Raw genomic sequence first — 25,519 nt, 5'->3', positions numbered from 1 at the left:
ATGGTCATAATCAAAATAAAGTACATAAAAGAATCAAAATATGCCCCAAAGGCAATACCAAAGTACAAGAATTGTTGATATTGACATATAGTAAGAACAATGCAACGAAATCCCAAGGCATATAATGTTCCTCATAATTTATTTATTTATTTTTTATAAGAGATAGATATTATTGATATGAATGAAGTAGGCGTAGCCCTTGTACACATGAAGTATACAGAAAAACCCCTAAATACATTTTAAGAGCGATAAATTAAAGATAGGAAATCATAAACATTGTTCCCATTTAGTAAAATAGCAGAAAACCAAAGCATTAAAGTGTGAAAGAAAAAATTCTTCAGTTCCGCCATTGTGAGTTCCTTGTCTTCAAAACATCGCACATTCCGTTTCGCCCAAATACACCACATGATGGCCAACGGAATCATCTTCCACTCTGTAGCCATTTGATGACAACCTTGCATCTTCCTCCAACACCCCAACAAATCCACCACCCTCAAAGGCATAACCCAAGCAATATCAACCATTTGGAAGATCTCATCCCACAATGCAATAAGAGGTGATCCACAGTTTCTCCATGCTTTTTACACATGGAACACCAATCCATCACAATACATCCCCTCTTCCTTAAATTGTCCGTGGTCAAGATTTTCCCAAGAGCAGCATTCCATACAAAAAATGCTACTTTTGAAGGCACTTGAGACCTCCAAATATTCTTCCAAAGAAATGGAATAGGATCCTGTGTTGTCAAGATTTTATAATACGCCTTAACCGTACATGTCTTATGATCCTTGTTTCTCCATTTCAATATGTCGTGCTATGCCGTAGGAGTCCCCATGGAATATAGTAGACTGAAAAAATCTGATACACTAGATAATTCCCAATCATGAAAGTCTCTATTAAAAAGTACATTCCACTGGTGAGCGCCATGAGAAAAAAACCGCATATTCGCCAATGAAGCTTCCCTATTAGTTGCAATACAATAGAGAGCCGGAAAAGTCCTTTCCAATGCATATTCTCCACACCACACATTCTGCCAATAACTAATTCGATTACCCTCTCCAACTACCAACCGAATGTGTTTTTCGAAACAAGGCCACCCCCCTATAAACTTCCATAAACCCACACCATGCCCCCCTCGCACTTCATTGGAGCACCAACCGCCCCAAGCAACTTCATGTCTAACGTTAATAATTTCTTTCCATAATGATCCCTCCTCCGAATAATATCTCCAAAGCCATTTCCCCAGTAAGGCTTTATTAGAAGTTCTTAGATCACTCACTCCCAACCCCCCATACACCACTGGAGCACAAACTGTCTTCCATCTAAGCACCCCTACAGGCATCATAAATAGAGATAAAAAATATGTGGGAAGGTTAGTAAGGGTGCTCTTCAATAGAGTGAGGCGACAACTTTTTGATAAATACATTCGTTTCCATCCAGCCAACCTAGTCTCTATCTTTTCCACCACCCCATCTCATATAGCTCTAGCCTTAAAAGATGCTCCCAAAGGAAGACCCAAGTATTTCATTGGTAGAAAGGACACATTGTAGTCTAAAAGGCTAGCTAGACTGAGGATATTAAAAACTGCACCCACCGGAACCATCTCAAACTTACCAAGAATCACCTTGAGCCCAGACACTACTTCAAAACAAAGTAACAATGCTCGTAAAGTTTGGATCTGGTTGCTATCTGCTTCACAAAAAAGTAAAGTATCATCTGCAAATAAAAGATGAGAGATGATGGAACCACCAGTGCCATTACCCACCTGAAACCTAGATAAGAAACCTCCACCAACAGTAGACTGTACCATTTGGCTCAGAGAGGAGATAGTGGATCTCCTTGTCGCAAGCCCCGAGATCTATCAAAGAAACCAACAGGTGTACCATTAACTAGAACTGAGAACCGGACGGTAGAAATACAATGACTCATCCAAGAAATCCACCTATCACCAAAACCACACCTCCCAAGAGATATAACAGGAAATTCCAATTCACATGATCATAGGCATTCTCCATATCAAACTTGCACAGGATACCTGAACCTCCCTCCCTCAATTTATGATCCAAGCACTCATTTGCAATAAGTACCGAATCAAGAATTTGTCTTCCTTGAATAAATGTGGTATGGGACTTGAAAATGATTTGATCCAACACAGGACTTAACCGGTTAGCAAGAATCTTTGAAATAATCTTATAAACACTACAAACCAGGCTTATAGGGCAAAAATCTTCAATAATCGAAGTCCCATGCTTTTTAGGAATGAATGCAATGAACGTCACATTAAAGGATTTTTTAAACTTTTGTAAAGAGTGAAATTCACTAAAAACCTGCAAAACATCACATTTTACAATGTCGCAACAAGTTTGAAAGAAACCCATTGAAAAACCATCCGGATCCGGTGCTTTATCCTTAGCCATACCAGAAATAACCTTATAAATCTCATCTTCATCAAAAGGTCTCTCCAAAACACTCGTACTCTGAGAATCAATTGCCTCGAAAGACAATGCATCAAGCTTCGGCCTCTAGCTAGCCGATTCCGTGAGAAGGGCCTCACAATAATGCACAATATGATTTTCTAGTTCGGAAGGAGAGGATAAGACCTGAGTACCTGAGTATAGCGACTCGATAGTATTGCTACGCCGATGTGAGTTAGCTACTTTGTGAAAATACTTTGTACACTTTTCTTCTTTCAACCAAAGGGCCTTGGATTTTTGACACCAAGAAATCTCATTCGACAGCAAAACCCTCTCCAAATTTGCGATCACCTTGGCCTTCCTCAATAACACCTCCTCCGAAATATCACCCAAAAATTCCTTACCCTCTATCTGCTGCAATTCCTCCAACAAAGTCGACTTTTGATTGTCAGTGTGGCCAAAAACTTCCAAGTTCCACTTCTTTATGTCTTTCTTCAACACCTTCAATTTACTTGCAAGAATAAAACTTGGAGTGCCTAAATACTGATATGTTGACCACCAGGCATGCACCATCTCTACAAATCCATCCACTAAAAGCCACATGTTTTCAAACTTAAAAGACTGGCAACCCCTGTTCATACCCCCACACTCTAAGAGTAATAGGAAAATGATCTGAGCTGACTTGAGCTAGCCGTTTCTGATAGACTTCCAGAAAGTGAGCTTCCCATGACGGAGAGACAAGAAATCTATCCAATTTGGACCAAACCTGACCATTTGACCAAGTATACTCACTCCCTACCAATGGAAGATCCATAAGTTCCAGATCAAAGATGAACTCTGAAAACTCCTTCATAGCCATAGAATTTTGATAATGCCCTGATCGCTCACTAGGGAAGCGAGTTACGTTAAAATCACCCTCCATACACCACGGCACATCCCAAACGAAATGTAGGCCCGCCAACTCCTCCCACAACCTTCTTCTATCCCTATCCACATTAGGGCCATATGTGCCTACAAAAGCCCATTCCCATCCATCAACAACATTTTTGAAAAGAGTCGTTACTAAGAAATCTCCAATACACTCCTCAATTGCCTCAACCAATCTTTTATCCCACATGAGTAACACTCCGCCTGAGGCACCCTCAAAGGCCAAGTAAGACTCCAATACACTCCTCAATCGCCTCAACCAACCCACATACGAGCATCCCCATAGGCTCCGCACAATACTTCTATCAATAAGTTGCAACTTTGTTTCTTGAAAGCACACCACATCACCCTTTCACATCCACAATAATGATTTGATACGGAGGCGTTTATTGCGATCATTGAGCCCCTGCACATTCCATGATATGATCTTAGGCTTCATGTAAACATAAATTGCCCCTCCCTTTCAATCTATCTCTTCCGCCACTCCCTTCCTTCACATCATGGTTAATGAAGCAAGTTAGCCTTCTAAGTTCCCTATCCCGCTTAGAGGCTGACTTTGAACGATTAGCTTCAATAGCCACAACAAGGGCCTTAAATTGTTCTTCATAGCCTTCGCAGGACACCCCAAAAATAGCCTGTAATTCTTCCACCTTTTTAAAAACCCAGTTTGAAGGACAGTTCTCAAGTTTAGAGCTGGGAGGGAGTGAACATAGCGGGGTTATAGTAACTCCCTCTTCCCCAACACAATCTTTATCAATCAAAGCCAAATGCAAGTCCAAACCTGCACCTGAGCCTCTAGAACAATCATCTTCACCTCTGAATACCAAACAATTATCAGAAGTCCTCATCTCAACTTCAGATTCATTTCTAGTGCAATCCCCCATTAAATCCCCAGCAAAACCATTAATCTTCAAATAGGGCGTGCCTATTAGAGTCCCCTTACCATGTTCTGGCGTGACAAACGGTACCAAAGAGACACAGAAATCTCCGATCACCTCATACGATGATTTCTGTGCCACGGCCGTCGTCAACGTGTCGTTCTCAGCATTGCAAAAACTCAAGTTCGCATCTCTGGGCTCTGCCGACACATCCTCTGATACCATGGGCTCTGCCGACACCATCCAACCTTCAAACGATACCAAAGAGACATAGAAGTCTCTGAACGCCTCATACGGTGGTTTCTGTGCCATCGTCGTCGTCATTGTGTCGTTCTAAAAACTCAAGTTCGCATCTCTGGGCTTTGCCGACACCTCCTTCGATACCCCAGACCTTGCCGGCTGACCCACCGTCATCGATACTGATCCCTAACCCATCGTCGGCGTTGAGGGTTGAGGCCCGCACGACGACGATGTTGGGATGTCACTGTTTGCATCCCTCCGTCTCCATACAGGCAACACGGGCCGGGCCTGCTTATTAGGCCTCTGGGCCACTTGAACGGGTAATGGGTGAGGCCCAACTGAAGCCCCATTCTTAAACTTAAGCCCATGGGACTGCTGGGCCGGTTGGACCTGCGTACAAGACCTCTGGGCCACTTGCCCAGCCTGTGTATGAGGCCCACTTGAAACCACTTGCTTTCCCTTAAGCCCCAATCCATCACCGAAGTCCCTCTGCATCCCTTCCTTAACACACCGTTTTATAAAACAAATGTTAGTTTGCAATGTACCCTCTGCGTCTCCATCTCCACCAACGCATGCATTAGAGTTTCCAAATGCCAGCCCCGACACACGCCTGCCATCATCTTCGCAGAACTGCTCCATCACCAAAGAGGAAATAATTCCTGACCTCCCAGTAGGTTTCGGTGCTAATGCTTCTCTGTATGAAGGAAAGACATGGTGCCTCTGCGTCGGAGGAAGAGGTAGCCATGGCAGACTCCCTCTGTTATTTCTTCCCGAAACAAAGGAGGTTGCAGCTACTTCCATCAATAGTTCCCCAAAATTTCTCTACCCCACCCCTTTCCTCCCTTCCGGTATTCCAAGTAAGCCACGCCGCTTCTCTTGACCAAACTCTGATACGGATAAAAAATTCCCAAACAAGTTGGGCTGCCTCTGCACAACCAAAACCTGAGTTCCATTTCTACGCGATCTAAGAAAACCAGAAGTCCCCTTAAAAACTGCACCTTCCTTCACATGGCAGCCAACCAACCCAAAGATTTTTGGTCCAAAGAGATAAACTTCACAGCACGCCAGCTGCTCTTAGTGATTCTCAACCACCTTGCATTTATCTTCTTAAACTCAAAACATTTTTGATCGATAATAACATTCCTACTCAACCCCTTACTTCGTAACTACTCATAATGTATTGAAAGAATGAACTAGTTCCTCATCATTAAGCATAGGATCATTGTTATTGTAATCAAAAGATTTGTAATTCTCGTAAACCCTAGGGTTGGCTCAACTGGTAAGGGCTTTTGTCTTAGTGGTATGCTTCTCCTAGATCTAAAGTTTGGACCCTTGGGTGCAAACAATTTCTAGGGGTCACGCCCAATTGGTGAGAAAGCCGATGATTTGCCTTATCTGTGTAATGGGATGCATTATACAGGTACGAGGTTTAACTGGGTAAAAGACATACTTACAAAAATAAAAAATAAAAAACTGGGTAAAAGACATGTTGTGTATGCACAATTTCTGGGATTCCTCGGCATAAAAAAGATTTGTAAACCTCGTTTTCTTTCTCATCGACTTCATCTAAATTAAGCCTCCCTCCCCTTCATTAGGAATTAGGAGTATGTTGTGAACTAAAACTGGAACTCTTTTCCCTCCTTGGTGACCTCACTCTTGATCTTATGTTGAATATTTCTTCAACTCTAGCAGCTCTAGCAACTGTACCCCATTTCAAGTAATCATTTTTGCAGTAACCAAATAGGGAGAGAACAAAGGAAATGGAAGGGATGGGCTTGAGGGAGCTATAGCGTGCGATCAAGCCTATGGGAGGGAAGAAAGAGAATGATTTTCTTGAAAGAAAAGGGAGGCGGAATGAGTTTTGGGAATGGGGAGCCAAGGAATTTTGCTACCTTAGGTCAGTTAGAGTTAGTGCCGACGTTTACCGGGGCTTCCATTCAAAGCTTATAATACTTCTCCACTTGGGAAAAAAAGGAATGGGTATCTTGGAGACAAAGGAACCTCAACAGATGGCCGCACCCACACACACACACACAGAGGGAGGGTCCAAGAGATTGTTTGATTGTTGTGCTGCTATGCAGTTCAGAGAGGCAAAAGTGATTTTTTTCCTCATTATATTGTTTAGACTATGCTGGTGCAACAAAAAGCACAATCCTATATTTTTCTTGTTTCTAGAGGAAGGCAACCTATGTTATTGGTTAGACTTGACTATCTCTACTTTTCTCTCCGTACACTTTTTTCTTTTCTTGGTTTTCTTGTGTCTTGCTTCTGGTGTTGGGTCGTCTATGGTGGTAGTTCCTTATGGTGATTAGCATGTAGTCCAGTTGGAATTTAGACTGGTATCATCTGGAGAAAAAAGTAAAAAATTTGCATTGCTGTTGCCGTCAAGGATGGTGGTTAGTTTTTATTAACTCCATTGTCGATGACTAGTATGGGAAGTTCTTGGGAGCTTGTCATTGAATCAGAGATTTTTTCCGTCATGAGAGAAGGTCTCGTAGGTATCACTAAGAGAGGTAGGAGGTTTAAGCAGGAGTTGTTGATGGGTTTGAGCACTGCGCAGTGGCTTGAGAGAGTTTTGGAGGAGAGTGAGATGGGTGTTAAAAAAGATTATTACTCGTCAATAATGGAGGGTTACCGGAGTTTCATTAAGCAGAGATGCTCCAATAAACGTGGCAGATTCTTGGAGGTTGCGGTGTATGTTGAAGGGGGTCGCCGTAGTCTCATTTTTATTCCTGAAGAAGAGGGAGGAAGGGGATGGAGAAGAATGAGGGAGGTGTTGAGGGAGGCTATCCAGGTGGTTAGAAAGAGAGCTGGGTAGGGTGATGATGTTCAGAGGAGGCAGTGGGGGAATGTGGCTCTTTTAAAATCATATAAAGAAGCTTTGACGCCGACGGTGACCTTCGTTGCGCCAAGAAATGGGGCTGGCGGGGAAGAAGAGCCTCGAGTACCTCAGGGCTTCTTTTGGGAAAGAGAGTATGAGAGAGACATGCGGGAGGTACACTGCATGGTGAGGGATGTGCAGTGGCAATTGGGGAATTTGTAGAGGGAAGTGGCAAAGTTGTTGAGTATTGTCGGGGATGGTTTGGTGTTTGATGAAACGAGGCGTTTAAGGGGAGGAAAGGTGGAGGGGAAGACAAAGGGCTCGTCTTCTCGCGTGGGCCAGTATGGGCCAATACAGGCCCGAGACCCTCATGGACAAAGATGGAGGCCCAATTCTAAGACCCGAAATGTCTGGAGGCCTAAGGCAGTTTTTGCGAAGGGAGGAAGGCAGCCGTCATCGAGGGAGATGTCGCCGCGCCGCAATCAGGCGGTGGACTTGCCAGAATCCTCGTCGCGACAACCTCAGAAGTCGCCGACGAAGGTGTTGGTTAATCAGGAGGGTGGGTTGCACACGCAGGCGATGAAGCAGAATGCGACAGTCCTAGAAGTGGATCTTCCACCACCACCGAGTACACTTCCTCCTCCTCCTCCGAGTGCACAGAACCTGTCGACGGTGTGTGGGGGAGGTAGTGAAGGTCCGACGAGCGCCTTTGAGCCGTTTAACGATGTCGTTTTTATGAGGGACAGTGAAAATGGGGATTCGGCCAGTGAAGACTTATTCCTTTCGGATGAGGAGAATTCCCAGAGGCTTATTCAGGTGTTAAAAAACTCTATTGGGGAAGTATGTTTGGTATTAGGAGAAGAGCACATGGAGGAACTACCGGAATTTCAAATGCAAAATCCTTTCCCTTTGAAGTGTCTCTACCCAGATCAGTCGAATGCTTCAGATTGGGTTTTTAACACAGTAAAAGATATACAGGAAATTGTGGGTTTGAAGTGTGAAGGTTACGAGGAGCAGTTCATGGCATTACTCACGGCCATTGAAGCAGGCCATCAACAACAAAAGAAAATTGGATCCAAGAAACAGCGTGAGCTTAGGAGGTTGACTTGGTCAATGAACTCTGAAGGTAGCTCTAGTAGGGAAAGGACTAAAGGAAAGGGGCTGGCCTTTCCCAAATGAAATCAAAAATAGTTTCATGGAATGTCCGCAGTCTAAATGTGCCGAGTAAGCGGCTTCAAGTAAGAAACTTGTTGAGAGGGTGGAAGGCGGACATTGTTTGCTTACAGGAGACGAAGTTGAAAGCTATCACCACAAGAATTGTAAGAAGTTTATGGAGCTGCACACATGTGGAGTGGGTACATTTGGCAGCTAATGGAGCCTCAGGAGGTGTTTTGGTGATGTGGGATCAAAGGGTGGTGGAGAAAAAGGAGGAGTTTATTGGGTCATTTTCGGTAGCATGCTCGTTTAAGAGCGTCTCGGATGGATTTTTGTGGGCATTCGCAAGGGTTAATGGTCCAAATTCAGACACTGATCGTAGACTTTTGTGGGATGAACTAGCTGGACTATACAATTGGTGGGATCTTCCATGGTGTGTTGGTGGAGATTTCAATGTTACAAGATTCTCTAGTGAGAGCTTCGGTAATAGAAGACTGCGCCCAGCTATGTCTGATTTTTCGGAATGTATTTTTGAGTTGAATTTAGTGGATCTACCTATGGCAGGATGTAACACCCCCTTCCCGTAGGCTAGGTGTGTCACGTATTTTTTTCATGAAAATAAATCCGGCAAGCGATTCTCTAATTTCATAATTTAAAAATAAACTGAAGTAATTTATTATGAAATAAAAGGTCTAATAAAAATGTCTTCCCAAAAACATTTAAGGAATAAACTGAATAAATTCGTCATAAAAGACACATTTTATTTTAAAAAGTCTGAACAAAACTAAAATGCTCCTTCTACTCCTGGCCTGCCTGCTCGTAATCAACATCTTTACCTGGATAATTAAAAACATGAAAATAAACTAAAATGAGTCGATGACTCAGTAAGAAATCTATCATAACGAAAACGTAATAAACATAAAATTTTCATAAGAACTTTCATGCTGAACTTAAAATTCATGACTGTTCATGTTAATGCTTATGCTATGTATGACTGAATTATCTGAATTAACTGACTGATTTATCTTACTTATCTGACTGGCCAACACACTTAACCCTGTGTGCAAGGTTGTGCACCAGCCCCACATCCCGCTGCAGCAAGGGGAACTGCTGATAGTATTCTAGCATACTATGGTGGACCACGACTGAGTTCGTGGCTTGCACACCACCCTGAAACTGGACTGCATTGGTACCATGCATCTGAATGGCCATCTTATTAACTGATCTGAACTTATCTTACACTTGAAATTAAGATGGCTTACGTGTCTTATACACATGAGATGCATGATATATTACATACATAAATCATAATTTCTGAATTTAAACATGATGCGGAATGACATGATTGTATGCTATGCTGGATGACATGCTTGCATATGACATGAGCGGTTCATAAATAATGGCTATCGAAGAACTGGCTTGAATAATACATACATATAAACTAACTGTGATGATCCTAATTTATGATCAAATTTACTTACCTCGATGCGTTTCTTCTTGAATAATACTTCGTAACTTGAGACCTATATTCAATAAATAACTATCACTAAATTGTTTGGAACTAAAATAAATGATAATACTTTACTTAACTAAATTTGGAATTCTAAAAGATAGTCAAACTAAAATCAATAATTCATAGTATTTAAATTACTTAAAATACTAATAACATATTAAAACTTAGTAGAATACTTGAGCTACTTTAAAATAATTCACAAAACTTAAATTCTTAAACTAAGTTTCATTTCTCAACATAATTATTAAATCTTATAAGAACTTAATAAATTCCAATAAATTCTTAACATAGAAATTTTATTAAAATCTTACTAAATTGACAAAAGAAATATTAACTCAAATATTAGACTTAAAATTATACTTTAAAACATATTTCCAATTCTTTAAACATTTATTAAAAAGAACCTTTAACTAATATATTTATTTAATTAAAAACTAACCTTTAAAACAGTAAGCCCAATAAAATTACTAAAACCGTTGTTAAAATAAGATTAAATCTAATTTAAAATCCCCTTTCAAATTCTTTAACTATTTATATAAAATGAGCTCATGACTAATAAATTATTTAATAAAATAAACTCAACTTCAATACAATGACATATTAATATTCATAATTAACCTACACTTAAACATAAGGTTATAAATATAATTATACTTAAAAAAACACTGCTTCAAGATACTAGATTAGAAAGGGCATACTTGTAATCATCTACTAACACTTAGTAAACTGAAACCTAAAGCAAAATACGTATATATATATACTCTGCAGCAGAAAAACAGAGAGCTCGGGAGAGAGAGACGCGCGACGCAAAGGCTCACCGAGAGAGACTGACGTGCGGCAGTTCTGAGTTGCTGGCAGGAGTCACGGCGGCGCGACTGGGGGCTCGTCTGTGGTGGTGCGACGCCGAAGGGAGTGAACCATGCGGCAGTGCAACCGAGAGAGAGGGAGGAGCACGTACTGAGCTCTGCCACGCTGAAACACCGCCGAGAGAGAGAGGAGGGTGGCGACGGCAGTGGGCTTCCCGGAAGGGAGTGGGTGCGACGGAACAAGGGCGTCCGGCAATTTCTGTGGTGACTGGTCGGTGGTTCGACGTTCCTCAAGGTGGCTACCGTTGAAGCGAAACAGAGGCTTCGGCCTTCACGTCCGTGGCTGCTGCGGCGTGTCCTCGCGGCTGGGGATGGTCCGGTGTCTTCTAAGGTGGCTGGTGGTGGCAACGGCGTGTTCTGAGCAGCATGGAGTCGCCGCGGAGGAACGTGGGAGATGGTGGTGTTGCTGCAAGGGGAGGAGCAGCGCTAATACTACGGTATTGCATGGCTGGGTAGTGCTTTCTCCTGGTCCGAACGTCACAGTGCAGTGGCGGTAAATTCTGGGCTGTTCGGCATAACGTTCCGACGTATTTTATGGTGGCTTCCGGCAAAACAAGTAGCTCGGTGTGGAAGAGAGGTGACCGGTGCTATGGCATGGGCTTGCTCTGTTCCGTGAGTGTAAAACAGAGTCATGCCCTTCTGATCAACCCGTGCGGCGCTGGTTTCTGTTTTGGTCTAATGAGATCGACGGCACTACGGGTAGCGGGGCTGAGCATGGGCTGGGCAAGGCTCGAAGTGGTTCCTGGTCTGCGGCGTGAGGTTTTCTTCATGCAGAAGATCCAGCGTATAAACATATATATAGGTGGTAGAGAACACCCTAAAAAAATAAAACCCTAAGGAAAGAGACGTGCATGCATAGGAGAGGAGACGTGCGGGACGGAGAGGAGGGAAAACGTGGAACTTAAAATATGAGAATAGTTATCCTAATAACAATAAAATCTTAAATTAATAATAATAATAACAAATATAATAAATGTAAAATCTGCTAAGAATAATAATAACAATAATAATAATAACCTAATTATCAAACCTAATAAAATATCCGTGTAATTGTCTCTAATGATATAGGATCGGGATGTTACACAGGATGTTTATGTACGTGGGCTAATAATCAAACATGGTCTTGATTAGATAGATTCTTAATTTCCCCTGAGTGGGAAAGTCATTTCCCTAAGGTTTGGCAAAAAAGATTGCCTAGGTTATGTTCGGATCATTGGGCAATAATGTTGGATTCTGGTGGGATTCAAAGAAGACGTAGGTATTTTAAGTTTGAAAACATGTGGCTGGAAACGGAAGGTTTTGTTGATAGGGTCAATCAGTGGTGGTCATCTTATCATTTTCAGGGCACTCCAAGTTTTATGTTGGCGGGGAAATTGAAAGTTTTAAAACAAGATTTAAAATTGTGGAATAGTCAGTCTTTTGGGGACATTGGGGAACAAAAGAAAACCAAGACAAGGGAGATCACTGAAATGGAAAGGATACAAGAGTCCAGGTCCTTATCACAGGATGAAATGACTAAAAAAATAGAGTTGGTCGCAGATCTTGAGAGGATCATTCTTTTAGAAGAGATATCGTGGCGGCAAAAGTCGAGAGCGTTATGGTTGAAGGAAGGAGATAGATGTACTAAGTTTTTTCACAGGGTGGCCAATTCTCACAGAAGATCTAATAATATTGAGATGCTGAAGATAGATGGAGCAGATTGTAAGGATGAGTAGAGAATTAATGATCATGTAGTTGGGTTCTTTGAACAACTACTTACTGAGCAGGAGGGTTGGCGACTGAAGCCTGATGGGTTAGCTTTCGACTCTATTGGGCCTATGGATGGTATTCGTTTGGAGAGGCCATTTGAGGAGGTTGAGGTTTTTGAAGTGGTGAGGAAGATGGCCAAAGACAAGGCTCCGGGCCCTGACGGGTTTTCTATGGGTTTTTTTCAAACTTGCTGGGAGGTATTAAAGGATGATCTCATGATGGTGTTCCAGGAGTTTCATGAGGCTGGACAATTCGAGAAAAGCCTAAACGCCACATTTCTTGTTTTGATTCCAAAGAGGGTTGGGGCTGAAGAAATCAGGGAGTTCCGACCCATTAGCCTGATAAATGGGGTTTACAAGATCCTTTCTAAGGTACTTGCAAATCCCCTTAGTGAGGTAGTGGGAAAGATAATCTCAAAGCCTCAAAATGCCTTTGTAAAGGATAGACAGATCCTAGATGCTGTCCTTATCGCAAATGAATGTCTGGACAGTAGACTGAAAGTTGGTAGTACTGGGGTCTTATGCAAACTAGACATGGAAAAAGCGTATGACCATGTAAATTGGGAATTCTTGCTAGACCTCCTAAGGAGGTGTATTTTGGGAAAAGATGGAGATCATGGATCCGTTGGTGTATATCTACAGCAAAATTTTTAGTTTTGATAAATGAAAGTCCAACAGGTTTTTTTAATAGCACACGAGGCCTTAGACAAGGAGATCCGTTGTCACCATTACTATTTGTCATTGTAATGGAGGCTTTGAGCAGAATGACCTCAGCCCTGGTTGCAAATGGGCGTCTGAATGGTTATTCGATAGGATCCCCGGGTGGAGGATCTATTAATATTTCGCATTTATTGTTTGCAGATGATACTCTTATCTTTCGTGAGGCAGATAACAATCAGATCTGTGTTTTAAAGGCCCTTCTTTGTTTTGAAGCGGTTTCAGGGTTGAAAGTGAACTTGGATAAATCAGAGATGGTGCTTGGAGGTGTGCAGCGGCTAAGACAGTTGGCTAATACTCTGGGGTGTAAGATTGCTTCACTCCCTATGACATACCTTGGTCTTCTATTGGGGGCCGCCTTGCGAGCGACTCCTATATGGGATATAGTGATTGAGAAAGTAGAGCGTCGATTAGCAGGATGGAAGAGAATGTATTTGTCAAAAGGTGGTAGGATTACCTTGATAAAGAGTACATTATCTAACTTACCGACATATTTTTTGTCCTTGTTCCCTATCCCAGCAAGTGTGGCAATTCGCATTGAGAAACTACATCAAGATTTCCTATGGGGAGGATTGGGGGAAGAGTTTAAATTCCACCTAGTCAGGTGGGAAAAAGTATGCAGACCTATCTCTTCTGGTGGTTTGGGCATTAGAAATTTGAGAATTTTTAATCGGGCACTTCTTGGGAAATGGTTGGGGAGATACCATAAAGAACCTGAGGCTTTATGGAAACTGGTGATTGAGAGTAAATATTGAGAATTATGGGGGGATGGTGTACCAATAAAGTGAGTGGGGCATATGGTGTGGGTTTGTGGAAACATATAAGAAGAGGATGGGGGTCTTTGCCAGGCACACAAGATTTTGTCTTGGAGATGGGACTAGGATCAAATTTTGGTATGATACTTGGAGTGGTAATGGGGCTTTAAAGGATCTATTTCCTGTTCTTTTTAGGGTGGCAAGTGACAATGATTAGGGGTGTAACCGGTCCAGTCCGGTCTGGTTTTGGATAAAATCTAGGACCGAACCGGTATGTACCGGTTTTGTATTTTTCAAAACCGATTACGCACCGGTTACCCTCATAAACCGGTACTTCCGGTTTTACCGGTTTCCGGTCTGGTCCGGTTTTTCGATTTTTTTAAAATGTAAATTTCACAATTTGTCATTAAAAATTTGTTTATAAAAAAAAATTGATTTAAAAAAAACTGTTTTATATTTTTATTAATATATTAGACTATATAATAGTATTAATATTAGACTATTAGTATAGTTATAAGTTATATATTAGTATTAGTTATAAACTTTTAGTGATTTAGTATTAACATTTTATGTAATAATTTATAAATTATAATAAGAAATTATTTCATATATGAATATATATGTTATATATAAAATTTCACATAAAAATTTATAATTATACATTATATATAAAACTTATATATATTAATATTTAATATATATAAAATATTTTGTATAAAACTTATATATAAAAATATTATTTTGTATTTTTTTTAATGAACCGATCCAGTCCAGTTCAGTCCGGTCCAAAAACTCCCGGTTCCGGACCGGATCGGTTCAAAACCGGTAAAATCGGTCCGGTCCGGTTTTCCGGTTTTTCGATTTGAGTTTACACCCCTAACAATGATGTCTTTGTGGCGGAAGTTATAGTGATTAAATTCAATGGAACATTAATTTTAGCCAGGCGGCACATGATTGGGAAGTTGACAATTTTGCAGCCCTTGTCAGCCTCTTATATTCACTCAAACCAGTAACCATCAAGCTGATAGGTTGTTGTGGATACATTCGGGAAAAGTTTTAATCTCGGTTTGCTCGTTTTATAAATCTTTGTTACAAGAACATCCAACCCAATTCCCTTGGAAAAGGATTTGGAGACACAAGGCGCCCCTCAAAGAAGCGTTTTTTGTGTGGACGGCTTCTTTGGGTAAGATACTCACAACGGATAATTTGAGAAGACGAGGGATGATCATCGTAGATTGGTGCTGCATGTGCAGGAACGAGGGTGAATCTGTGGACCATCTTCTACTACATTGTGATATAGCTCGAGGGATTTGGAATGAAGTATTTAGAAGACTAGGCTTGGGGTGGGTTATGCCCGAGTCTGTAGTGGAGATGTTGGCTAGTTGGACAGATCTAAGAGGTAACCTACAGATCAAGGCTATATGGAAGATGTTGCCTATTTGTGTCATGTGGTGTTTATGGCAGGAGCATAATGAACGGACTTTTGAAGACAAAGAAAGATCAATGGAGGAACTAAATGCTTTCTTTTTTAGAACTCTTTGTACTTGGGCCATTTCCGTTAACTTTAATGGCCAAGATTTTCATGCTTTCCTTATTTACAATGTTCCTACTTAGCTAGGACAATCTTTGTACTGAACATGGCTTTTGCCTATTCTTTTATTAATATACTTACACTTATAAAAAACAATATTGTTTATAGTGTAGAATACTGTATGTTCTTATTTGTACCACAAATAAATGGTCCAGAATACTTAAAACTGATGTTTTTATATTTTTCTTCAAAAAACTATAGAAGTGTGCTTTTTGTTATTTAAGCTCTCGAAAAAAGCACATAATGGGCTTCACTTGTGGTAAGTGCTTCGTTCTTGGTGTTCAAGCCTGCTTTTACCAACATTGTTTTGGCCTGCCCTCTGTTTGGAAGACATCAATTTAGCTACTCATACACGTCAAATTTTTACACTTATAGTTGTTGCGTGTTGTTGTTCTTTGATGCAGGGTATTACATTTGAGCTAGACGATGAGATGGCTGCAGATGATGATGATCGGGAGGCGTTACAGGATATAATAAACAACACCAAGTTAAGCGAAGGTTATCTTACACTTGCTCGTGATATTGAGGTTATGGAACCTAAATCTCCTGAAGATATCTATAAGGTCTGGACTTGATCTGTATAATCAATAATGCTGGATACAATTTGGTTCTTCTTGAGTTCATAGTCTTTACTTGGGTTATCTAGAGTCTGGTTATGCTTATGTATTTTTTATGTAACTACTCTTGCAATGTTTCTTTAGGCTTCGTTTGGAAGTTGAGCTCATCTCAATTCATCTCAATTTATCATTACAATTTTTTTAAATTTTAATATAAAATATAATAAATAATTCAACTTTTTCAAATTCCAAAATAATAATAATAATAAACAATAATATTCTAACAATATTTTATCATCTCAACTCAACTCAACTCAACTCACTTTAACATCCAAACTCACCCTTAGTGTTTTATTCAAAGAGGAATTCCATCAAGTGGGATTATTAAACTTTGATACTCACATGTGATTTCCACTGGTTTTTTATAGGGGTGATTAACGGTCCGGTCGGACCAATCGGACCGACCGTTTCAGTCCGGACCGGACCGGACCGAGACTTAGACCGGTCTGGTCCGGTCCATATTTTAGAGGACCGAAATCATTCGGTCCGGTCCACGGTCCACAGTTTTTTCGGACCGGACCGGACCGAATGAAAAATTAAAAAAAAAAAAAAATTTATATATATTTTATATATAATAATTGTACAATTAATAATATAAATTTTTAAATATATTATTAATACTTGTTAATATTCTATAAATTAACAATATTTTATATATATCTTCATTTAACCTATCACTATTAACAATATAAAATTTTAAATATACTATTAACACTTGTTAATATTCTATGAATTAATAAATATATAATATCAATTAGTTAATTATATAGTAATTATATAAATTAATAATATAATTTTCATCTAATTTATTATCATTGACCATATAAAATATTTTTTTATTGAGTTTATTACATAATCCACATTAATAAGTCACTTAATTTAATTTAGTATTTTAAATAAATTTTTTTATTAATTATTTAAAAAAAAAAAAAGAGGGCGGACCGACTGGACCGATCAGTCTGGTCCGGTCCCTTTGGGTGTTCGGTCCGGTCCGGTCCGGAAAAATAATGGATCGAAAATTTTCGGTCCATCGCCGGACCGGACCGGACCGGCCCGTTTGCAGCCCTAGTTTTTTATGGTACTTTGTGTATTTTGGCGAAAGTGCTTATGATCTGCTAAGGAATTCTTTCTGGGCGAAGAAATCTTGTAGAAAGTACTAAACTGTTGCTGAAAGTTCCATCTTGAGTTCATCTTGAATGGCATCATCGTTCTATTTGGAGATATACTGTTAAGGTTAGTTATTAAATGAAGAAGCTCATGCTATGTGGAGCTCTTTCTTTAAGAGGTCCACATACATTTTAGTGAAAACCAGGTGTCTGCTTATAGGTTAAGATGAAAGCTAGTGGGTGATTGCTGTGATTTCTCTGTTTGAAGACCTTGTTGAAAAAGCATCTTCATTGAGTAGTTCTTCTATGTATCTGGTGATGTATTTTGGTCAATTATGATTCTTCCAATACGCTATGGCACCATCTAGAAGTGGTTGCTGCCAATAGATTTATTTATTTTTTGGATAAGTAAGAGTAAATTTATTGATGAGAATGAAATAGGCATAGCCCGTGTACAATAGATTTCTTGTTTTGATGGTCTCCTTGTTCCTTCTTGCGCATTACATATGTAATTTTTTTTCTTAATAAACTCATTTATTATTAATATCTAATTGCATAGAAATCCTATTTGCAAGTCTTTTAATATCATCATTTCATCATCTCCTGATGTGACATCATCTCCTAGTATATATAAAAGAAAAGGAGCAAAAGAAGAGAGAGAGAGAGATGTTCTAGGTGCTCATTATGTGTTAAGATAAATGTGAGTTCCCTTTTGATAATGTGCTTTCTCTTGTATTTTCTCAGGCACACTTGCTTGATGGCCGTGCTAGTGCTGGTGCAAGTGTTGACTCGGCTAGACAGAACCTTGCTGCCACCTTTGTTAATGCTTTTGTAAATGCAGGCTTTGGTCAGGTAATGTGCTATAGGCTTGAGAAATAACATATGGTGCGAATTTTTGTGATATTGATTGTTTTTGTTGCAGGATAAGTTAATGACAGTCCCATCAGACAATTCTAGTGGTGGCTCTTCTGCCAACTGGCTTTTCAAAAATAAAGAACATGGAAAGACTAGTGCTGCAGCAAGTCTTGTATGTCTTTTACTGCCCAGTTTATCTCTTCTTACTTCCTTAACCTGTAAGTTGGATTCTCATTTCCTCTTGTCATAACAGAGCATGATTTTACTGTGGGATGTTGACGCTGGACTTGCCCAAATTGACAAGTACTTCCACCTAAGTGACAACCATGTTATTTCTGGTGCATTATTAGGAGTTGGGATTGTGAATTGTGGTATCAAGAATGATTGTGATCCTGTGAGTTCCATTAAATATCTTCCTTTGCACAGAGAACACATGATCTTGAATTGTATCTCCTTTTTTACTCTACTTCTTTTATCAGGCTCTGGCACTTTTAGGTGATTACGTAGATAAAGAAGATCCATCCATTCGAATTGGTGCAATCATGGGCCTTGGCATTGCATATGCTGGTTCCCAAAATGAGCAGGTGAAGTAGCTTGGTTTTTATCAATAGATATTTTAGGACATGGCATACTCCAAAAATATATATATATGTTTGGACACGGCAAGCATGGTTATAGTAATGGGTTAATGAAATGATGACTAGTTGAAAACTATTTTGTCTTTTTTTTGGGTGAAAGATGTTGTTAGTTGTAAACTTTGGGACAGTAAAGTGGTGTTGTTATCTGATTTATAATGTGTTTCAAATGAAATGTAACTTATTTACACTTCTTACAGATACGCAGTAAATTGGCTCCCATACTCAATGATGCCAAAGCTCCCCTTGATGTAATTGCGTTCACTGCAATCTCTTTGGGCTTGGTATATGTGGGTTCCTGCAATGAAGAGGTTGCTCAGGCAATTATATTTGCACTGATGGACCGAAGTGAGTCAGAGTTGGGGGAGCCACTTACTCGACTTTTGCCTCTTGGCCTTGGTCTTCTATACCTTGGAAAGCAGGTAACTTGCTAGCCCTTGAGAGGCTTTTATTTACATATTCTTGGTGATATTCTAATATATCTAAGATCATGGCTTTGTTTGAATATTTTTTGTTATCCCATGGTAACTTTTTCAGTGGTAGAAAATGCCATACAACGTGAGAATATTGGACTAACAGTTCTAGCATTCTGATTATTTACAAATTTACAATCATTCTTTGGTGTCTAACAGGAACGTGTGGAGGCAACGGCTGAAGTTTCTAAGACCTTTAATGAAAAGATTAGAAAATACTGTGACATGACACTACTTTCATGTGCCTATGCCGGAACGGGGAATGTTCTCAAGGTATTCTGTTGTACTGTGTACAATTTTCCTTTGGAAAATACTACTTTGACACCCCATATATTTTAATTTTTTTTAATTTTTCTTTACTTAATAGTTAAGGAAGTAACTATTAGTGTATTGATATTTTTTTAAAATGTTTTAAAATGATAAAAAAGTATGAATAAAAAAATTAAAAAAAAATAGAAGATGAATTTTGCTAGGCGGCACACCCAGCGGTCAATGCTGGGCAGCAGCCTAGCACTGCTCTTTTCCTTTTTCAATTATATAATATATGAGTTTCTCTTACATGCACGATGTAACTGATTCTTGTTTCTTTTTTAAAGGTTCAAAACCTTCTGGGTCATTGCTCACAACATCTTGACAAGGCTGAAACCCACCAGGGTCCTGCTGTGCTCGGAATCGCTATGGTAGCAATGGCTGAAGAATTAGGGATTGAGATGGCAATTCGTTCATTAGAGCATCTTTTACAATATGGCGAGCAGAACATCCGTCGTGCTGTTCCTTTGGCTCTTGGGCTCCTTTGCATATCAAACCCTAAGGTATTTATGCTTTTAGCTCCAGCTGATTACCCTTCGGTCTGGTCAACTGAGTCCTCTTCTACAGCGGAGGTGTTTTGCATTGTCCCTTCAGAATGGGATAACTTAATAGCTGTTTGTGTGAATAAAAAAGCTTACTCACTGAAGCATACTCATCAGTCCAGTTAACTGGTTTGACTATGTATAACTGGCTATTAAAATGCTTTCTTTCTGGCTTAAGTTTGTGATCTACTATTCATCAACTTCAAGGAAATATGACTTTGATATGTGCTAGCTGTTTGAATCTCTTTTAAACGCTTTCGTTAAGTGTAGTCAGTGATCTCATATTGCGCTGAATTGGCTTGCTGCTGAAGATAAGTCTTATTTCATGATTTTTAGTTGCTTACCAATTTGTTGATTGGTTTGTCTGGTCAGGTCAATGTTATGGATACATTAAGCAGACTTAGCCATGATACAGATTCTGAAGTAGCAATGGTAATATCCTTGAACTAGTTAATTGGTCATTAGAGCTATTTATTAATCTATTTAAATTGTTATTTTTCCGGTTAATGTTTGAGGCTAATATATTTATTTGGATGCTGCTGATAAAAAAAAAAATATTTATTTGGATGCCACAGGCTGCTGTAATCTCCTTAGGTTTAATAGGTGCAGGAACCAACAATGCTAGAATAGCTGGCATGCTTCGCAATCTTTCAAGCTATTACTACAAAGATGCCAGCCTTCTTTTCTGTGTAATGTTTTTGTTTTTGTTTTTTTTTTTGTTTTTATGATTCTTTGGTTACTTTTCCCTACATTATTCGATGGCATTGAGAATGATTGGTACACTTGCTAATTTTGCAGGTTCGAATTGCTCAAGGTCTTGTACATTTAGGGAAGGGCTTATTGACTCTCAATCCATATCATTCTGAACGGTTCCTGCTATCCCCGTAAGTAATCCTTCTACTGGGAAACCTTGCAATTCATTTTAAATATCTTACCTTCACTTCTGTTAGTCAATTAGGGCAGAGGGTGGATATTTAAATTATTTAAATTATCAATTAAGGCAGAGGGTGGATAGACCCAGTAGATATTTAAATTATTTCCGATTTCCCTAGCCTTTTGTTCCATTACAGGTATAAATAATTTCTTCTCATCTGACAGGACGGCACTCGCTGGAATAATAACCATGCTGCATGCATGCCTTGATATGAAAGCCATCATCTTGGGAAAATATCATTATGTCCTCTACTACATTGTTTTGGCGATGCAGGTTGGTTCTAGTTGTGCTTCCTCTTTTTCTTCAATTTGGTGGACGCCTTTTATTTTAAATTAGTCATAGAGTAGTGCAATGCATGAGAATAGAACTGATTCTATAATGTAATTTTCTCGTGTGGTGACTATTCATTCCATATTTCCAGACACAAAAGGTTGTTTGTGGATGTAGGTTGTACGAAATTGAACATAAGAAGGAACAGGTAGAACTCGCCAGGAAAATCAAGATTTAACCTCGTGAAAAAAACATGAGAAAGAATCAAGATTGAAAAGGAATAATAAAGCCAACATAGCAACATTGGCTAATTGTTTATTGGCTTGTAAACTCTCGAATGTTCATAGATGCCAAAACTTTTAAGGCCAAGCAATTGAAATTTACTAAATATTGAGATTTCTACTTTTACAGTGTAGTCTAAACCTAGGAATCATAGTGAAGAAACCCCCACCGGAGGGAGGGGGTTTAGGAAAGCATTGCAAATCCTTGATCCTAGATTATCGAGGAAATGGACTATTATTGAAACAAAGCACCAATGACCAAAGGGACTTAAATTTTGACCAAATAAGACTCAGAATTAAATCAAATGGAGAAAAATGAAATCTTTACCCAACTTATATAAAAAAAAAAATTGAAATAGAAACTTGTAATAAAAGTATCACTAAAATGTGGTTAAAATTTTGAAGGAAGTGAATTTGGACAGAGAGAAGACCGAAGGATTGAGAAAATTTATTCATTTATTTTTTTCTTTTGGGCAAAGATGGACAAAGAGGGTTAAAATTAATATATCAGAAAAATAATTGTTGAAAAGAAGCTTTCCCTCTTCAACTTAGGCCTCGTTTGTTTTCACAGCTCAGTTCATCTCATCTCATTTCATCTAATCATTACAACTTTTCCAAATTCTCACACAAAATAAAATAAACAATTCAATTTTTCTAAATCTCAAAACAAAAATAATATTAAAAATATATATTTCAACAATATTTTATTCAACTTTTTAACTTAATCTCAACTCATCTCATCTTATCTGCGAAAACAAACGAGGCCTTAAAAGTTGGAAATAAAACAATCCATTAAAATGTTGTTGGTGAAGCCTTCAAGGAGGTGGTTTTGGAAAGAGTATATTGCTTTTTTTAAGAACTAAAAGGGTAAGAGCTATTTTTTAGAATTAGAAATTGAGACAACCTAAAGGTTGGGAGAATTTTAAGCTTTGTTTTTCTTTTTTTAGTTTAATGTTTAACATTGTTTTATATTTTAAAATTATAGAAGGAATAGGATGATGTGAAGCTGAAAAGTTGAGATGTATTAAATGTTTAAAATGAATTAAGATTTCAAAATTATCAGAAAAATAGGATGATATGGCTCAATAGGAGCAATTCTTTTGCTTTAGAAATTATATAGGTTATAGGTGTCAGCCAGTAATTTATTAGTTTCTCTCTTATAAAAAGAATTTTGTAGTTTTTGTCATGGATAATTATTCATATGCTGTGACAGCCAAGAATGTTGTTGACTGTGGATGAGAATCTCAAAACTCTTTCTGTACCTGTTCGGGTGGGCCAAGCCATCGATGTCGTTGGCCAGGCAGGTCGTCCCAAGACAATAACTGGTTTCCAGACACACTCAACCCCTGTTCTTTTGGCTGCTGGTGATAGAGCAGAACTGGCTACTGAGAAGTAAGCAACCCTTTCAAAGTGGCTTCGGGATTTTCATATGTAAAAGAAGAAAGAAGGTGGCTCTATAACCTTTCTGCTATTCAAATTGCGTACTAACAGTTAAAAACACTTTTTGTTTTTTGTAGATATATACCACTGTCGCCCATTCTTGAAGGCTTTGTAATCTTAAAAGAGAACCCAAACTACAGAGAAGAGCATTAGAGTTGGTTTGGACAAGTGCATGAGATCTGAGAAGATTTGATAACCAGATTTATTGGTAAAATTGAGGCGCATCCTCTTTTATTCTGTATGATATATATATATTTATATACAAAAATGCTGTCGATAATTGACGTTTTTTATTTTTTTACTTTTTAAAAGTTCTTTTCATTTCATTTTGACCCCCTCTTTTTCCCGAGCAATTCTGAATGTTAAGACAGTTAGAAGATAATCTCTCAGCAGGTCAGCAGGTTTCCAAGTGAATTGAGATACGTATGGCCTTCCTTGTTCATTTACTTAAGATCAAAGTTAATGGAACCGTTGGGCCATTTGGGGTGCATGTGCTTCTCGTGACTTCATATTTATTTACTTTTTTCAAAAGGAATGTGTGGCGATTACTCACTCTATAACTGTAAATATTATCTCTCTTTATTTTTCCCTTCTATGTGAAAAGGGTAGGAAGGGGAAACAGGGGATGACTTCTCTACCTAGACGTGATTATATATAGTAGCTGCTGGAATCGGATAGGAAGGGCTTGGATGACGGGAAGTTGCTGGTGCTCCCTCAATTCGAATTTGAGTTATAGCTTAAACTTCAGTTCCATACAACATACAATTAATTCTTAGGCTGTTAATGCCAACAGTCTAATCATTTCGTCATTAAGCCCCTTATTTGAATATAAACACTTAATACGACACCTCCCCTTCTAGTAGGTGTAGGATCGATCAAATCATAAAATTACATGGAATCAGGCTGAAGCAATTCATAAATTACTATATTAAAGTAAATGAAAATTGAATGTAGCAAATACAAATAACTCCAACAATATATATATATATATATATATATATATCCATAATTCAATCATAAATCAGAGCACAACCATTATATGTTGAATACTTATTATAGCTTGACGAAGCCATGGTCTCCGATATTAGTTCTAACGTTCACAAATCTCGGTTTTGTCCTGTGGAAATAGGTGGAACTATATCTAAGATAATAGATATCACATGATAAAATGGGGAGAACCACACAAGATGGTTGCCCTCACCCCTCCATCTAGCCATCTACCATCACTAATCAGTGATCATTAGTCCAAGTAAACATTTCAAAACCTTGGCATGCATACGTACAATAGCTCCCTTTTCCTTTCTTTCACTTTCTTTCTTTTCCTTTGACTTTCATTAAATATCGTGAAGTATTAGGAAAGATTCCATTACAAGTCACATAAAAATCATTCGCATTCAAATTCATTACACATATATATATAGTTTTGGATGCATGAAGAGGACTACCAAACAAAGGGTACATTATTACATCATAATACTTGCAACAATTTTCAGAAAAATCATTGCAGTTTCAACACTAATTCCCTTCACAACACAACCTAGCTTCTTCTTCAAGATCACACCTAGTAGGTAGGTTGACTTACTTTCATTTTTTCAATGTAACGCGTCTCGTCGCAAGGCTCATTTTGACTTATTCTCATGCTTCCCAATGTGCTAAACCAACGCCACCCATCACCTACCAGCAAACCATTGATAGGTCTCTAAAAAGGCTACCTGGAGTCACAGAATTTGGCCATTAAGGTTGCTGCATGCCCATTTCTTCACATTCACCTTGTTGCTGAATGATAAAGGCGTATGGTCAGGAGTTTCCAGCTAGCATGCACTGAGTACTTCGTAACTTCTATGGCCTTCTAAACTGTGGCTTGTGTGTACCTTCTAGGGTTTTATGCCACTTTAGGGACTCATGTTGGGTCTGAAATTAGCCCCCTTCAAATTCTCAAAATATTTTTTATTATGTGTGCGCGCGAGAGAGAGAGTGTGTGTTAGAATGATATTTGAAATTGAAGATTTGATGAAAAATATTTTATATTTAAATGATATTTGGAAAGGAAATTATTAAAAGTTTTGAGAATATCTGAAGATCCAAAAAGTAGTATCTGTTTGTCACAATGTTGTAGAATTTTCTGCAGTGGTCAAGTTTCACTAGAAACTAACATGTTTGACTACCTTGCTCGTGTCGTACGTTGACATGAAATATCTAGTTATGATGTGATCATGCAAACATACAAAAAGTTTTTCTATCGAACCCAATGAAACTAATTAACTTTTTTTCATTCTTCGACAACATGTACAAGTCTTAAAAATGTGACCTCTAATACCTTGCGTTCTTATTCTAATCAATTATTTGATATAGATGATAGAGACTACATGTAACAATATCACACCCAAAAAATCATCACCTAAAGGATTCTAGCAAAGTGGTAGAATTTTTCC

The 25,519-nt window shown here is 38.8% G+C and overlaps 1 protein-coding gene across 1 annotated transcript in view; it reads left to right on the top strand.

Annotated features, from left to right (window-relative positions):
* LOC109008001 (26S proteasome non-ATPase regulatory subunit 2 homolog A) overlaps positions 1-23,583 on the top strand; it is a 35,251-nt gene extending 11,668 nt beyond the window's left edge. The window contains exons 12-25 of the mRNA XM_018987926.2: positions 16,030-16,188; positions 18,093-18,200; positions 18,271-18,375; positions 18,457-18,597; positions 18,683-18,787; positions 19,039-19,260; positions 19,471-19,584; positions 19,908-20,123; positions 20,535-20,594; positions 20,738-20,851; positions 20,961-21,046; positions 21,261-21,369; positions 22,861-23,039; positions 23,165-23,583. Coding sequence (XP_018843471.2) covers positions 16,030-16,188; positions 18,093-18,200; positions 18,271-18,375; positions 18,457-18,597; positions 18,683-18,787; positions 19,039-19,260; positions 19,471-19,584; positions 19,908-20,123; positions 20,535-20,594; positions 20,738-20,851; positions 20,961-21,046; positions 21,261-21,369; positions 22,861-23,039; positions 23,165-23,240 — 1,794 coding nt within the window. The 3' untranslated portion in view covers positions 23,241-23,583. The remainder of the gene's footprint in view (positions 1-16,029; positions 16,189-18,092; positions 18,201-18,270; positions 18,376-18,456; positions 18,598-18,682; positions 18,788-19,038; positions 19,261-19,470; positions 19,585-19,907; positions 20,124-20,534; positions 20,595-20,737; positions 20,852-20,960; positions 21,047-21,260; positions 21,370-22,860; positions 23,040-23,164) is intronic.
* The last annotated feature ends 1,936 nt before the right edge of the window (positions 23,584-25,519 follow it).

Source organism: Juglans regia, chromosome 10 (genome assembly GCF_001411555.2).
Source record: "Juglans regia cultivar Chandler chromosome 10, Walnut 2.0, whole genome shotgun sequence".
In the NCBI taxonomy this organism is placed as follows: Eukaryota; Viridiplantae; Streptophyta; class Magnoliopsida; order Fagales; family Juglandaceae; genus Juglans; species Juglans regia.
Note: the sequence above shows the minus strand (reverse complement) of the source record. Positions and strands in the feature narration are given on the sequence as shown.